Here is a 16,904-nt window from a genome sequence, read left to right as displayed (position 1 = left end):
TTCAGCCGTTTTAACACTGCAAACCTAACATCTAACGGGGGCCTCACCTTCAGGTATTTGATCAGTTCTGCTGGGTTTCCGTCTGATGTGGTCCTCATCAGTTGGCAGTGCTGGAAGAACTTGTGCAGATGGAGGTCCTGATGAAAAAAAACAACAAAAAACAACAGAGCTGGAGCTTCTGTATCTAATCACAGCGCTCTGTCCGTTCTGCTGTAGTTTCTTATTTAAAGTATGTCCACGTGTGAAGAACAGAGGAGACGTCCCACCTGAGGATAGATTGTTGATACGACATGGCTCCGCACTCTGAACAGCGGCTTGGCGTTGTCCACCCACTTGATATCTGGTTGGGACTGTTTAAAGAAGACATAATGAGCAAAAAAAAATAATAGAGTTAGACTTTGGGATCATTTCCTTCCTGCCCCCTCTGGCTTGTGGAGTGCCTCAGGGATCTGCTCTGGGACATGTTTTATTTCCTTTCAGTTGTGTGTTGTATCACTTCTGTGCCAACGATCATGGGCGCCTGATTAGGCCATAAAATGAGGAAGTAAACTCAGGAATGAAAACAATCCGTTCTCTGTCAAAGACTGGAAGCTGCGCTGTGTTTTCATACAGGAGACTTGCAGAGTCTCGCTTTTCTTGTTTTCCTGTCCAACAAACAACACTGCCAAGTACAAATATGAAACCAAAAAGTACACATCTGCAAAACTTTCACCTTCAGGCCATATTTAGTCTGCTCAAAAAAAGGATACAGCACAGTTTTAACACTTATAAAAAAAAGAGAATGTAGCAATGATTTTTAACTGCTTTGTTCCGAAATAAGAAAGCAAAATTCAAACCAGTAAACACCACCTGCCCTAATGCTGTGAGTAACATGTTTTAAGTCAAAACTGGGGGAGCAAAAACATCATTTTTAACCCCTAAAAATGGGGGAGCAGCTATAAAATACATGTGGTCGAGCTGCAACCTGCTCAGGAAGATGTAACCAAATATTAGTGGGGGTGTTTGTACATATTTGAGCTTCTATGTTTAATTTGGAACCTGAATGGAAAGAGTTAGAGAAAAATCCACAATAAATGCAAACTTGTGCACCAAATTCTTGTTTTTAAAGTTCATCAAACTTGTATATTCAATAACCAATAAATGCTGAAAAAAGTTTAGTTCAAATAATTCATTAAAAGCCAAAAAGAAATAAATTCATCCTAATTGGTCTATCAGCTTCTGACTGCAACTGTACATAAATAAAAATGTACTAACTCACTTTCTGGTACTTTAAAGAGAGAGATTTTGATGAATGGTGATTAGGCTTAAAAAACAGATATGTTTGGATTCTTTGAGACATTCTTCCCGTGACAAAGACAAACGAAGCGCCTCAGTTCTTCGGCCTTGTTTTGTCAGAACGGGAGCGTACCTTTCTGCTGTCCTGACACAGATACCCAGCAGGTAGTGAAGCAGCTACAGGCAGCTGCAGATCTGAGGACTGCATCCTGCCATCCTTCAGCAAAGGCATCCAGGAGTAGCCCACTGAAAGAGCAGAACATTAGCAGATAAATGCTTCAGTCCTTTTGTCCCAAACCCCACGGTCCAACATGGAGTCTGATGCAGACACTGCTTGTGTTTTGTTTTTGTGTGCCTCACCCAGTGACTCCACTCCCTCCCTCTTCTTGCTGCTGGCCTTGCTGCTGGACTCACAGCTGACGTGGTAAAAGGTGAAGAGGATGTGGTGCTTCTCGTGCACGTGGACCGGCAGCTCGATCTTAACCTGCGCACGGAGGGACAGCACCGTTTCAGCAGGTCAGGAGCCGGACCCCAAAGCATGAAAAACACGAGTCCGCCTTCACTTTTACAGAGGTGACCTCAGGAGCCGAACGAGAAGCTTATCCCGAGTCAGCCAAGTGGTAAATTTACACAATGGTAGTATTTGATGGGGGAACTCAGAAATGTTCACAAAAAAAGGTCTGTGAGCCAAAAGTTGGAAAATACAAATTAGATCTCAGTTAATTACAGACGTAATGCCATACTAATGACATAAAACCAAATAAAAGAAATGTTGTTGGTGTTTGATCAAAGGTACATAATATACATAAAACTGTAATATTGTGTTTCTTATTTTCCTTACAATCACTGCTTCCCGTTTCTGTGTTTCTTTATTGTTTCTTTTTCTCTTGTGTGTTTTCAGACATGTCGGTGTCAGTTTTATTTACCCCGACACTTTGTAGGCTTCCTCCCTCTCTACCTGGATGTTTCTGCTGACCGGCCTTCATGTTTCGTTTTCACCACGGCTGACTGCAAACCATAATGACCTTCTAACAAGATGTCACAGCAGGTTAAGCTCTGTTTATTATCACCTGCTCATTGTTTTTGCTCGTGTTGCTGCGCAGCTTGGCCCAGCTGTCGGTGGACGCGGGGAAAGCGTTTCACCCACTAGAGGGCAGCAACAGCGAGAAGATAAATTCTTCCTGTGACTTCATTCCCAGTGATTTTATGACAGGAAATGACTCCTGGTGCAAAGAGCAGCAGAAACACTGACCTGCTGCTCAGAAATCTTGACTCTCCTTTTAGTTTCTGGGAATATTCAGATTAAATGTGTGAGTCATGAATAAAACTGACAGGAGCAACTAATGCAGACAGACTGAATCCTTGGTCCAGTACTAAAATCACTGTGGGAAATCTTTGTTTTGTAACATCCTAAATTAATTTTCTAATACTTTTCAAGTTGAACAGCATGAATGCTGACTCAGCATTCAACCTGTCAGTTTCTTCTGTACATCTTTTTGCAATCAAACTACATCTAAATACTTTGTACTATTTTAACTTTTCATATGTCAAAATGTTTAACTCTACTGAGAAAAGAGCACTGTGACATTTGGTTTTTGTAACTTTTAAACTTTTCAAAATATTTAACTTTTTTTACAAATATTTTCCCCATAGAAATACATTAAAATTTCCTCAATTGCTTCAAAAACATTATTCCCTATGAAATTTGCTATAGCGTGCTGGATCTCTTTTTGTCTTCTCAACTACTTTTGTAAGTTACCATTTTTTACTTGACATTTTAGCTTATGTTTTGTTATATTTTAGCTTTTAGCAACAGTCTTGTTCGTTTTACCATCTAGCTACAGTTTACCTAAACGCAACATTTACCTATTGTTTAGCTTTTAGCTACTGTTTTTGCTAATTTTAGCTTTTGGGTACCATTTTGCTTTTTAACTTTTGCTCTGCTGGTTTAAGCCTTTAGCTGTTGTTTTGTTAATACAAGCTTTTAGCTTCTTGCTCCTGTTCTGCTCAGCTGTTGTCATAGAGACCGATGGGATTTTGGAGAAACTGGTGAGAGAAGCCAGCCCTCCTTGGAGCTCTGCAGTTCAGACGGACTTCACTGCAGAAACATCAAAGTTTAAACAGGTCACAGAAAGTTGGACTTTAAATATATACTAATTATAGTTCAAAACGGAGACATTTTTGTCTTCTCTCGCCCAGCGTGTCTCTCGCTGCTGTAAGACTTATGGTTTGAGAGTGCAGAGAGTGCACACCCAAGCTTCCATAGACTTTAATAATATTTGAGCTCCAAACTTTTTTTAATCATATCTACTACATAAAACACTGTGGACACACAGAAATTGACACATGTGACCATCAGCGTCTTCTGCTGCTCACAGCTCAAACATTTGAAAGCTCAGACTTAAGAGTTTTCACACAGCGCCTGTTTCAGCCTTATTTTTCATTCTGAATTTCTGCCTGCCACTCATTAGCTTAGCAGTTTGAGTGACAGACACAAGTGTGTGGTTACCATGGTGACAACGAAAGCCACTGGCAGCAAATTTAGCATTTGTTTTGTTCCTCTTTACACTTCCTTTACAGCTCAAGCATCAACAAGTAGACATTTTTCCTTCGATTATTACAAAGTTATGGTGGAACTTTGAGCTGTAGCTGCGTTGGTGCTCTCTAACATTTCTGCACAAAGTTTCTAATAGGTACAGATTTTAGTCTTGTCTGAGGACAAACTGCCCATTATGTGAGTGGCAGTCAAACCCTGTAGCTGAGAACTTCATGCCTGCGTGCTTAGGATCCTAATCTGTGGGACACTGTGAGCATATGGACCCCTCTGTCCCACCCCCCGCCCCCCGTCCCCATGATCAGTCCAGCGTGAGTTCACAGTTCCGTCCAGAGGCAGATTTATTGGATTATCTCGGCGCTGCTCCGGCTCCTCAGTAATGACCACAAACAAAGATTCAGAGGCTTTGAAGCAGATCTTACTTCACCTTCTTATGTAACAGGAGTTAAATGGAAAAAAATAACAAAAAAAAACAAAGAAGGAAAGAAAAGGGCTGCTGTCTGACCTCGTTGTAGAACTCCGGGCTCTGGTTGTGGTGCAGGACAGCTGCGTAGGCGCTGCTGGCGAAGAGCGAGTCTCCCGGCTTGCCGTAGATGCACTGAAAGACAGGCGGGAACGCCGTGAGTCGTAAAACACGGGCTGACGGATGTTAGAGGAACAGCTGTGAGGACGTGCTCAGTAATCAGCAGTTACCGACAACGTGAAGAGGAGAAAACAACAAGCTGAGTGTGAGAGGATGCTCTGACGTAACACACTGACAACACAGACTCTGAGGAATCCCAACAGGATAAAGCAGGGTGCTCCGTCTTTCTCTGCTGGATTGTTTATGACCATTTCTAACAGAAACTCAGAACTCCAGAAATACATCACCCTGACTTTTGTCTTCCTCTAAGCTGCTCTTACACCAACATCCACAACATGACAATCATACAGTTTGTTTGTACCTTCTTGTTAAAGACAGAAAATGCCACAAGGGTCACGGAAAGAACTTGAAACTTACAAAAGTGATAAAAAAATCTTTTTTAAATGACTAAAAATCAACTAATAAAAATCAATCAATGATTTTGACTTTTGGTTCAAAAGAATTATTAAAAAAAACAACCTAATAAAACTTGTCTTGATGAAAAGGAGGGGACTCCTAGAAAAGACTGAAGCTAGTCTGCCTAGAGGGACATGTCAAACTAAGGTGTGTCCTGTAATCAGCATCACAGGTGTCTTCAGTCCTGTAATCAGTCAGTCTGCCTGTTTAAAGGGTGAGAAGTAGTCTTCGGGCCCTCAGGGGCCACTGCAGTAAAAACAGGTGTGATTCTGTTCTGGACATCACTGCATGGACTCAGGAACACTTCCACAGATCATTGTCTGTAAACACAGCTCACCCTGACATCCACTGATGCTGCTTAAAGCTCTATCAGGCAGAGAAGAAGCCAGATGTGAACACCATCCAGAAAAACCAAAGCTCGTTTTAAAAGGACTGAGACAAAATGGAAAACTATGCTATGGTCAGATGAATCAAAATTTGAAAGTCCTTTTGGAATCCACAAATGTTATATCCTCTGTACCAAAGAGGAAAGGGATCATCCAGCCTGTTATCAGCATTCAGTTCAAAAGCCTGCCTCTCTGATTGTATGGGGGTACATTAGTGCCTCTAGCATGGGCAGCTTACACATCTGGAAAAGCACCATCAACGCAAAAAAGAATATGCAGGTTTTGGAGCAACATCTGCTCCCATCAGGCCAAGATGACCCAGGACTGTTGAGCAGCTAGAATCCTCCATCAGACAAGAACGGGACAATATTCCTCCAAAACCTCCAGCAGCTGCTCTCCTCAGCTCTAGATGTTTACAGACTGATGTTAAAAGAAGAAGGGATGCTTCACAGAGGGAAACATGGTTTTGTAACAAATTGTATGGAGATACATTGTTGCCATCAGATTCCAAATTATTATTAGTATTATTTTTTAAATGGTGCAATCTCTTAGTTTAAACATTTAGTGCTTACAATGTTGTGTTGTGAATAAAATACGGGCTAACATGATCTGCAAATCACTGCATTTTGTTTTATTTTACAAAATGTCTCAACGTATTCTGATTTAGGGGCTGTACATTAAGCTTTAGAGTCACTATGTGTTTAAATGTCAGGGCCGAACTAAAGTCAGTTTGACCCATTCAGAGGTGGGACTACGAGATGTCTAACATGATGTGTTTCACAGAGCAGGAGCCTGTGTTGCAGGCAGACCTGTGGGAAAATACAGTTTGTCAACTGGATCAAACCAGACCAGGTCAGGTGGGTTTTTTTTTTTTAACGAGGAGGCGAAGAAGAATTTAGAGCTGCTCAGACGGCGCAGCGATATAATTAGGACGCTAAAGATCCAAGCCGTCCCTAATGAAGAATAACAAGCTGAGCTGGCCAAAATCCGGACAGAGCCGTGGCAACCAGCTGATGGGAGAGCGGGTCACCGACCCGGCTGCGCTGGGACCAGATGAACTCCAAGGGGCTTTAAATTCCAATAAGGTGGAGGAGGAAGGAGGGGACCGTCAGGGCTGCAGAAGGGAAATAGTTTGGGCTGTGCTGCAGAAAAACACATTAGGAGGCCCTGAGAGTGGCAGAGAGCAACCCGATGGGAGTCCTGATTAACTGACTCGGGATGAGGGTGGAGGTATGGGTGGAGGATCTTATCGCTCACACACACTGTCCTGTTGCAGCTTGTACTGTCCCACACAGGACTCGACACTGAGCAAAGCTGATACAGACTTCATGCGGCTTTGATTCATCATCAAAGCCGCCGCTCAAAGGCGAAAGGAGAGCAATAACGATTTTGCCCGAGTCTGTGTGTGTCTGTTAGCAAAATAACTCATGAGCTGCAGGGCGCATTTTAATTAAACTCTCAGAAAATAATCACTGGATAGACATCTACAACTGATTAAATTTTGGGGTCAACCTGATTTAAGATGGCTGCCACAACTAAGCAACCTCCGCAAACACAAGAATGACTATAACTCTGTCACGGATACAGATATTGTCCTAGAATTTGGTGTGGTAGTAGCTGAGACTGAGCCCCAGCATATATTCTGAATGCTAAAAGACTAAACGAGACATTTGATTAAAACTTCAGAACTAACTGTTGGAGTCAATCTTATTTGTCTGTTTGCAAAATATCTTGTACACCACTGGACAGATTTTAATCAAACTTTCCAGGAATGATCATCGGATGTACATGTACAACTGATTAGCTTTTGGAGCAAACCTAATTCAAGATGGTCAAGGGACACAGTCAAGGGACCTCAAAAAACACAAATATGGCTATAATTAAGAATATAGTACAGGTATTGTGCTAAAATTTGGTGTGGTTGTAGATGAGAGTCATTCACAACCCATACTGTTTGTGTGAGATATTTGCTTATAGATATTTTCTCAACAGATCAGAGAGGAACTATCAGTTTCATGAAGTGTGTATCTTTAGCTGAGAAGGTGTGCTCCCAGTGAACTTCCTCTCGGTCACATTTTGTGTCTGGTTCCTGAGCTTCCTGAGCTTCCGCCACCTCTGATTAAATCTCCAGGGAGGTGAGGTGCTGTTGGCTGCTGCTCCCTGTTTGTCCACAGCTTCACTCTGAGCATTGTTCCAGCCTGAAACACGTGAGGCACGACACGCGCGACTGGCTGCTGCCTCCTCCGTCTGACTCCACCTAATCAACAGCATCAGCCGTGATTGTTTTGGCGGATGATGTCAAAGCAGTTCTGTGGAGCTCGCTCACTAAAAAAAAGTGAAAAGAACAACAATCTTCTCATATAAAGAGAGACAGAGACAAGTGGGACCTTTCATCAGCCTCTCTGAGCAGTCATCACCAGTTTCTGGAGAATTTTCTCTTCAGACCAGTCAGCTGATCCTTCACTTCCACTCAGTGAGCAGAAATAAAAAGAAAACTTTGTCATGTTTAACCTCTAAGGTCCCTCACTTTTTACTGAGATTTTCACCATCAGCTGACCTTCATGTTCACACTTACAGGAACTGATCCAACAGGATCTCTGACAATCTTGGGAGTTTGTGTAAAATGTAAAGAAAAACTAAATACAATGATTGGCAAATCTCATAAACCAATATTTTATCTTCAATGAGACAGTAAATTTATCAAATGTTTAATCTAAGAAATTGTACCATTTTTAGAAGCTGCCCATCCTAGAGGCACTAATGCACCCCCATACCATCAGAGAGGCAGGCTTTTGAACTGAGCCCTGAAAGACACTAGCTAAAAGCTAAAGGAAGAAAAAGGCTAGCTAAATGTAGCAAAATAGTAGTTACAAGGTAAAAGTACCAAAAGGGCTGGCTAAAAAAGGGAAAACACTAGCTAAAAGGAACAAAACTGCTAGGTACAAGCTAAACGTAGCATTAGAAGACAAAAGTAGATCTAGATGCTGAAGCAGATTTCAAAGAGAATCATGTTGTTGAAGGAATTATAAGAGATCTCAATGCATTTCTATGAGGAAAACATTTGAAAATAAAGTTAAATATTTTCAAAAGTAAAAAAGTTACCAAAACCAAAAGTCATAGCATCCATCTCATGAATAAGCCAAACGTTTTAATATGTGACAGGCTAAAATAATGGAAAAGTATACAGAAATAGTTAGATTGGAAAAACCTACAGATAAATAAAAATCAGGAAAACAATTGTGCTGAATCAGCATTCAGTCACTTAAGGATGAGTCAAACATTTAGGCAGGGCTGGATATGTGTGCTTCCATTTAGAACGCTGCACGTCGCAGGAAACCGCTCTAAACTGCCTCCTTCGGAAATCTCACAACAGAGAAGAGCAACGACTCACCTTTAAAGGAGCCGCTCCCTCTTCGTCTGAATCTCTGAACTGCATGCAGACGGCGAGGTTTCGAGCCTGACGTGAAAAAAAAAAAAAAAAAACACGAGTCAACACACACACGAACACACACAGCTGAAGAAATGCTAAGCGACCCGACCCACTGAGCCCAATCTGTCACATCTGCTTCACCCCTCCGCAGGCAGCGACAGCTCCTGGTGACAGAGATCCACACGCCGCTGCCCTCGTGATCGCATGGCTCGCGCTCAGACACACACACACACACCTTGGTGAAGGTCTTCTGGTTGTCGTATTTGAGCTGGGAGGGGTAGATGTAGAGCTGGTTCTTGTACGTGGTGAACGGGTGGTTGTACTTGGCCTCCTCGGGCAGGAACTCCTCGATCTCCACGGACACCCGCTCGCAGCCGTCCTCGAAGGGTCTGACGGGGACGTAAGACGACGTCACAGTGTCTACAGGACAGAGAGCAGGGTTAGGGTTAGAGAGTCGGACCTCACCTGCTGCAGCATCTTCAATGGGGTTGACTCCAAAAGGTAATCACTCAGAGATGAATGTCTAATAACTACTTCCTGAGAGTTTCACCAAAATCCACCCAGTGAATCTTGAGATATTTTGCTAACAGACAGGCAAACAAACATGCACAGCCACCTTCAGAGGTGGGTGATAAAACAATTAGATAAAACTGAGTCATTCATTTTTTAGTCTTATATCTTTTAGAAAACGATCAACTGATCTGGTCCTCCTCGATGCATTTCTATGGGGAAAATAAATAAATGAAGCGAAATTTTTTAAAAAGTATAAAAGTTAGCACATATAGGGAGCCTGTGGGCAGAACGTACTTGATAAATCAGGAGGGACACATTCAATGGTCACATTCAGCTGTCCTGGGATGATCTGGAGTTTGTTCTTCTCGGGTCTGAAAAGAAGAAAAAAAAGAAGCTTTTACAACTAAATAAAGATGAGCTCCAATTTCCTGACTGGACTGTTCGTGTGAAACAGTGACCAAGTGTTAAATAAGGCGGGAGGTGATGCTGACTCACTTCCTGATGTCGGCCAGCAGCTTGAGGAGGTCGTCGGAGGACATCTTGCTGCTGTCCTGGCGGTAGAGAGGCGAAAACCTGCCGTCCATGTCCAGGCTGCCCTGACCGTCTTTGAACACCTGCCTGGATCAGAACGAGCAGGAAACACAGACAGCTTCGTTCGGTCCGGAGAGCAGGGGATTTCACGGAGAACTAGAAGATTCCTGAAGAAGGGCATCGCACCGCAGCTACAACAAACATCCGCTTCTCTAAAACCCAGTAATCCTGGTCCTCGAGGGCCACCACCCTGCATGTTTTCCTTGTTTCTCTGCTCCAACACACCTGATTCAGTGGTTAAATCACCTCTTCATGTTCTGCAGAAGCCTGTAATTCACCCATTGATTCAAATCAGGTGTGTTGGAGCAGAGAAACAAGGAAAACATGCAGGATAGTGGCCCTCGAGGAACAGGGTTGCCCACCCCTGATCTAAGCTAACAGAAGGCTGTAGTTCTGATGTGTGAACTGTAGAGCAGGGGCTATCCAAAGGCCAAATTTAAAGGCGGATGATGTTTTTGTGTGTGTGAAACTGGGTTTTCTTACTTATTTGGCCAAAAACCAAACTAAGGGGGAGATTGTTCACATTTTTTTTTCACCTAAGCTGTACGATGTACTGTTACCAAAACTTCGAGCACACTGCTCCTGATCAAGTCGTATACTTTGGTGTGTTTTGTTAGATTTTTTTTTTTTTAACAAAGCAGTGAGAGGAGTAGTGACAGAAACAGAAGAACAATGTTTCTCCACTAGTACCCATTAATGCAAAGCTAATGTAAAACAGTTCCTTTTAAACTGGCTCGATCTGAGGCGTGAAGTCCCTTCAAATCTGAACCCAAACAGATTTGTCCCGTCTTACTTGGCCGCCCAGGCGAACGGCATCCTGTACTGGCCCAGGCGTTGGCACGTCTGTTTAGCAGCTTTGAGCACCTTCTGGGCCGTCTGTGGACACAAAGACAGACGGTAAACGCTGATCCCAGAGCAGCGGGTGCAGCTTGAAACGTGCTGAATGTTAACGGCGGTGTGTGTGTGTGTGAAGGGGGACCTTGGTGATGTCAGAGGTCTTGATGTACGGCTCGGAGCAGTGCGTGATGCCGTTCTGCAGCACCTTCTCCACCCGGGCCACCAGGAAGATGTCCGTGTGGGGGTTGGTCACTGAGAAGATGCCCTGCAAGGGTTTAACACTCAGGTTAGATCAGAGGTCACATGATCACACTGATCTGAGCTCAAACCCAGCAGGAAGTCACCAGCGACTGAGATCTAAACTGCATTTGTGGTTTAAATCTCTCCCATGATGCACCGAGAGCTGAGCGCAGAGGAAGCAGCCGAGGCTAACTGGGGCTGCGCAGGAAACCCACACTGGGTCACGTCTATATTTGGTCTGGTGTGACGAGGCTCAAGGTGAGGTCATTTAGATGCCTTCGGTTTGCAGCTTTAACAGCATTGTTTGGTTTCAAAACGGTTCCTACAGAGAGGTTTACACAGCTTCAAACGACAGAATAATCCGAACTGTGTCACGGCCCGTGTGAATCATGTGACAAACTGGAAGAGGCCACACCTCCTCCCAGCCACAGCTGATGGAGGTGGAGCACCTACATTAAACTGAGGTCTGCTGAGCTAAAACGGGACTCTAATCACAGACGTGGAACCTGAAGCGTTAACAGATGGTGACTTGCAGCATTTGGACTCTTTTATACTCCGAGGAGCAGCTCGTATCTTTTGTTATGGAAAGGACCGAAGGTGCATCTGTTAATTTGCGCCTGGTCTCACGGAGTGTCTCGATCACAGGAGCAGCGAGAGGTGGGTGCTGACCTCACAGCACCTGCAGGACTGAGCCGGATCCAACACTCACACACGAGCTTCAGTGCCGACACCAGCGTCTCAGAAAAATCAGTCCAAGAGAAAACCAAGTAAGCATATCAGCACAAACACCTCATAATTTTAAGCACGGCAGTGGAGGGTTGATGACTTGGGCTCCTTGCAGTCACTGAGTTGACATGAGCTCCTCTGAATACCAACATATTCTAGAGTCAAAATGGCCACCTGTCTGGCAGCTGAAGCTTGGACCCAACTGGGTCATGAAGCAACAGGACAATGATCCCAAACACAGCAGCTGATCTACAACAGAACGGCTCAGAAAGAAAAGAATCAAAGTGTTGTAATGGTCCAGTGAGAGTCCAGAACCTCAACCTTCAGAGAGCTGAGCAGAAACGAACATCTGCAAACCTCAATGAACTGAAGCAACAATGGAAAGAAGAGTGGGCCAAAAACTCCTCTACAACCAAGTTAGACACTGATAAAATCATACACAAAATTAAAAGCCAAGCATTCCTACGGGGAATGCATATCACCCACCGCCCTTCATGCCAGAGTTTGAAACTAAGACCATCTCATTGTTAAGAAATGACAGAAGTTTAGATATTTTGGTCAAACCTTGAAAATAACATTTTGTGCAGTCTCATGTAAAATAGTGATACCTCCCATCATCTGTTAGTGCTTACAGTATGTGCTGTGAATGACTCACAGCTACTACCACACCAAATTTTACCTCAATATCTGAAAAATACACTAACATGTAACTATTTCTGTATAGGCTAAGGTTGATTAGCTGCAGCAGCCATCTTGAACTGGGTTGAGTCCAAAAGGTAATCAGTTGTAAACGTGCATTCAGTGATTACTCTCTGAGAGGCTCATTAAAATCCATACACGGGTTCAGGAGATATTTTGCAAACAAAACTTATTTGCATTGTTACGCCCTCATATCAACCATTAGAACTAAAGGTTTAGGTTTTTTTAACCGTATAATCAGGTCAGCTGAAGTAAACACAGGAAACCTGAGCAGGCTTCAGAGCTAGATGCTGACTCAGCAGTCTGTCACCTCACGGAGCTGCAGGAGGGCGCTTTAAAATCAAAGCAGGACTGAGGACACAGAGTAACCACAGACTAACCAGGCAGGGTGAGATTTATAAGCTACCCTTCTCATATATTTCTATCTATGGCTGAAAACTCTACATTACATGCAAGACAGAAATATCTCCAGATAAATGGGAAGAAATATGTACTGAAGCACAAGTGGTAACAAACTCAACTTCATGGAGAGAATGCAGATGGTAAGTAATGACTCAACACCAGCTAGGACTACTAAAATATCATCAAGTCATCCACATATTTGCTGGAGACAACGCAGTCCTCAAATTAGGACACATATACACATTCAAATTTGATCCACCTATACACCACCAGGGTACATGAGGTGTGAGAGCCTAACAGAACAAATTACATCTTCCTTGAGACTACAGAAAGGTTAAAAGAAAAGGACTTTAAACTCTGTTATAATGTCACAATAACTGTAAATCTGGCAACAGCAATGTAAATAGGTCCAATCTAATGAACCAAGGGTTTGACAATTTTATGTTAGTCAGATGTGAAGCAGGAGAATAGACAAGGTTTAGACAAAGGGGTGACGTGTGACCTTGACCTTTGACCCGGTGGCCTTAAAATCAGATGGGATTATCATTGACTCCTTAGGTGTCCAGCTGTGCAGTTTGACATTCCTACATTACACGGTTGCAGAGGTAGAATACAGATGAGGGTTTCACAAAAGGGTGACCTGCGACCTTTGACCCCATCACCTTGAAATCAATAGAGATCATCATTCATAGAGGAGCTGTCCAGCTGTGCAGTTTGACATTCCTACATCACACGGTTTCAGAGTTAGAGCACAGACAAGGTTGTCACAAAGGGGTGACCTGCGACTTTGACCATTGACCCTGTGACCTTGAAATCAATAGGGATCATCCTTGACCCATGAGGCGCCCAGCTGTGCAGTTTGACATTTCTGTGTTTAAGGGTTATCAGTTTAGAGCTCGGACAAGAAACTGTCCACAGACAGACAGATGGGCAGGCAGAGCCATTACATAATGCGTCCGTCTTACAAAGAACTCATTCAGGTTTTGGACCTGATCCTGATTCCTACCTGAGTGGGGAAGCGCAGCAGAGCCTCCGAGACCCTTTGCAGGACGGGCAGGCCGTTTCCTTTCCCGCAGTCTCCGTTCACCATGACTCTTCCTCCTCCTCCTCCTCCCCCTCCCTCTCCTCCCTCGGAGTCCGACGAAGGAGAGAGTTGGGCCGAGGTGTCGGCCAGCATCTCCCGGACGCACGGCGGGTTTAGGTCCACGTGGAAGTCGGCCGAGATCTTGCAGCTCTTGGAGACGTCGAAGAGGGCGAGGCTGATGAAGAACGGCTCCACCTACGCCAGCGTGCAGCAGAGACAGGAGAGGGTTAAAGGTGTCATATGAATAAAAAAAAATTAAAAATAGGCATTGTTATGGTCTCCTACATTTAAAAATATCCCACTAGGCGAACCATACAGATTTGTGTCGCATCACATCTTACTTTTGCATGTCTAAGCTAATAATATTCAACTACAGTCCCAATCCTGAAAAAGTTGGGATATTATGCAAAATGTAAATAATTTTCTTTTTTCTTTGTAAAGCTTATAAACCCATATTTTTATTGACAATGGAGCACAGCAAACATATAATTTCATTAAACTAAACAAATTTAACTTTTCTGGAAAAAATGAGGTTCACCAGTCTGAGAAAAACTGTCTAAAAATAATGGAACAGTTTCAGAAGAATGTTCCTGAACAGAAAATTGGGAGGGCTTTGAATATATGAATATATCTACAGTTCATAATATCATCAAGAGATTTCAAGAATATGAAGAAATCTCTGAGGTCAAAGGTCAAGGGTGAAAGTCATTATTAGATGCTGTGATCTCTCTCAGGGGCCACTGCAGTAAAAACAGGTGTGGTTCTGTTCTGGACATCACTGCATGGACTCAGGAACACTTCCACAGATCATTGTCTGTAAACACAGCTCACCCTGACATCCACTGATGCTGCTTAAAGCTCTATCAGGCAGAGAAGAAGCCAGATGTGAACACCATCCAGAAACTCTGCTGTCTTCTCTGGACCAAAGCTCAGTTAAGATGGACTGAGGGGAAGAGGAGAACTGTTCTGGGGTCAGACAAATTGAAAATTGAATTTTCTTTTTTTGAAAACCGCAAACGCCACATCCTCCGTACTAAAGAGGAGCGGGACCACCCAGCCTGTTATCAGCGCACAGTTCAAAAGTCTGCCTCTCTGATGGTATGGAGGCGCATTAGTGCTTCTGACATGGGCAGAAATACTTATTATACTCATTTACTATTCCCTCAGTTATGATGGAAAATCCTTATCACTGCTTATTAATCACCTCATTGATAACATCCCAAACAGCTTTCATGTGACTTTGATGTTTTTGCAAAACTCGTTGATAGTGCTCTTTTTGTCTGCAATCAGCTGGTAAACAGTTTTTATACGTTTCATACTTTTACTCCTTTTCCTATATTCAGTGTTATATAGATTCTCTATACAAGTTATTTTTCTTATTACAAGCTTTTTCCAAACCTTGTGTTTTTTGAGGTTCTTTATATTTTTTTTAGTTTTTGTCAAAGTGCTATTAGAGGACAATAATGATTATACAACAGAAATATATCTAGAAATGCACAGTATGTATTAACATAAACCTCTTGCCAATCATGAGTTAAAGGCCATTTTATTCTCTTTTCTCTGACATTTAAAACTCTGACATTAAGGAATTCCAGCTCTTGAAAAGTTCACTAACTGTGTTCTGATGCATGATTTGGTTCTTTTAAAACAGGTTTCATTCTGCGTGTTCTTGAACAAAACTTGGGTTGGCATTCTCCCCCAGACATTACAATTATCACAGACTTTACTTGAGCGTCTTTTCTACAAAAACATGTCCAATACTGATTAGATTCATGATAACCAGTGGCCGAACTTGCAGAAAACTAAGTATTAGTGTAAATGTTTATATTCTATTAGATCACACTGAAAACAAACGTTTCCTCTAGAGGCCCAGAAGTATTTGACAGGTCGAATATTTCTGCCATGTTGGACCGATGGACCAACGTGAGGCTGACTGCAAACGAGGCAGGGAGAGAGGAGGAGCGTGTGCTGCTTTCAAGCCACAAATATGAGTCGGGTTATTTCTCTAATGGAGGAGGAGGAGGAGGAGGTTTTATGACTCCAGAAAGCCTCTCTGGCAGAAGTGGAAACTGCTGCATCACGCCATCAGGAGCGCCACATTCATCACACTAGCTCCCTTTTTGAATCAGCCTCATTCCGAGCACGACTGAAGCAGTTTAATCAAAGTAAACAGGAAGAGTTTGCTTTAAAACTTTTCCGACGTGCGTGTAGAAGGCACCGGAAGTGTCTCCAGTTGTTCCCTGGTCCTGCGCCGCTTCTTCCCGAAGCCTTTCAGCCAACATGAATAATGAAGGCGTATTATCTGGAGCAGTGCTGCAGAGTGAGGGCATGGAGCTAAATCTGGGGTGGAGAAAGCAATGCTGCGTGCTCTGAAACACTTTCCTGTTCACAGTTGATTTGACTGTTCAGTTTTCACTTTATAAGGACAAAAGTCCAGCTGCAGCATCAACCTACATGAAGCACATGCGGGATTTGCTAAAGGGTTTATAGAGAGGTTTTTATAAATGTGGTATGATGGATGTTTTTATGTTTCGTAGTCGTGCAAGTTAAGGAGCAGAAAGGAAGTGAAGGTGTGACGTGAAGCTGACGACGTACGTTGGTGAGGACACCGTCGGCCCTCTCGTTAACGCAGCCCTGCAGACTGAAGGCGAGGTCGTGGCAGCTGACCATGATGCGCCGACCGAAGCGCTCCTCGAACGGCTTCACGTCTGGCTCGATGCCCGAGAAGTCCAGCCTCTGGGTATCAGACAGGAGGGAGGGAGAGGGAGAGGGGGGAGAGCGGTGTGAGCAGGAAGAACACAGAGGCGGATCAGGAGGAAATGGAGGGAGGAGGGCAGATCAAAGAGAGTGAATCAATAGCGAAATAAATAAATTATGTGTTGTTTTACCTGCGTTTCAGGATCCAGGGAGAAAAGCTTCAGTCTGCCCTCGTTCCTGTTGATCTTATTCAGCTGCTCGGTCTCCCTGGCGTACTGTAAAACAGGAACATGAGGAAAGATGCTGTGTAATCTTGCTTTTCTTCATTTCTCCTTCGCCTGCATCTTTAATGATGCCAGTGTCTAATCACTGAATCACCCTTATTGTTTGAACTGAATACTGAGTCAGCATTCATAATGTTGTTATTCCTA

The 16,904-nt window shown here is 43.3% G+C and overlaps 1 protein-coding gene across 3 annotated transcripts in view; it reads right to left on the bottom strand.

Annotated features, from left to right (window-relative positions):
- dock11 (dedicator of cytokinesis 11) overlaps positions 1-16,904 on the bottom strand; it is an 87,542-nt gene that overhangs the window by 50,672 nt on the left and 19,966 nt on the right. For all 3 annotated transcript variants that reach the window (XM_017439736.3, XM_017439734.3, XM_017439735.3), the window contains exons 10-23: positions 16,665-16,748; positions 16,372-16,512; positions 13,699-13,971; positions 10,768-10,890; positions 10,582-10,664; positions 9,693-9,815; positions 9,492-9,568; positions 8,920-9,104; positions 8,646-8,711; positions 4,335-4,427; positions 1,636-1,759; positions 1,409-1,521; positions 267-350; positions 48-137 (exon numbers count right to left, since the gene is read on the bottom strand). In XM_017439736.3, coding sequence (XP_017295225.1) covers positions 48-137; positions 267-350; positions 1,409-1,521; positions 1,636-1,759; positions 4,335-4,427; positions 8,646-8,711; positions 8,920-9,104; positions 9,492-9,568; positions 9,693-9,815; positions 10,582-10,664; positions 10,768-10,890; positions 13,699-13,971; positions 16,372-16,512; positions 16,665-16,748 — 1,659 coding nt within the window. The remainder of the gene's footprint in view (positions 1-47; positions 138-266; positions 351-1,408; positions 1,522-1,635; positions 1,760-4,334; positions 4,428-8,645; positions 8,712-8,919; positions 9,105-9,491; positions 9,569-9,692; positions 9,816-10,581; positions 10,665-10,767; positions 10,891-13,698; positions 13,972-16,371; positions 16,513-16,664; positions 16,749-16,904) is intronic.

Source organism: Kryptolebias marmoratus, linkage group LG7, assembly GCF_001649575.2.
Source record: "Kryptolebias marmoratus isolate JLee-2015 linkage group LG7, ASM164957v2, whole genome shotgun sequence".
Taxonomy (NCBI): domain Eukaryota; kingdom Metazoa; phylum Chordata; class Actinopteri; order Cyprinodontiformes; family Rivulidae; genus Kryptolebias; species Kryptolebias marmoratus.
This window is presented reverse-complemented; position numbering and strand designations above follow the sequence as displayed.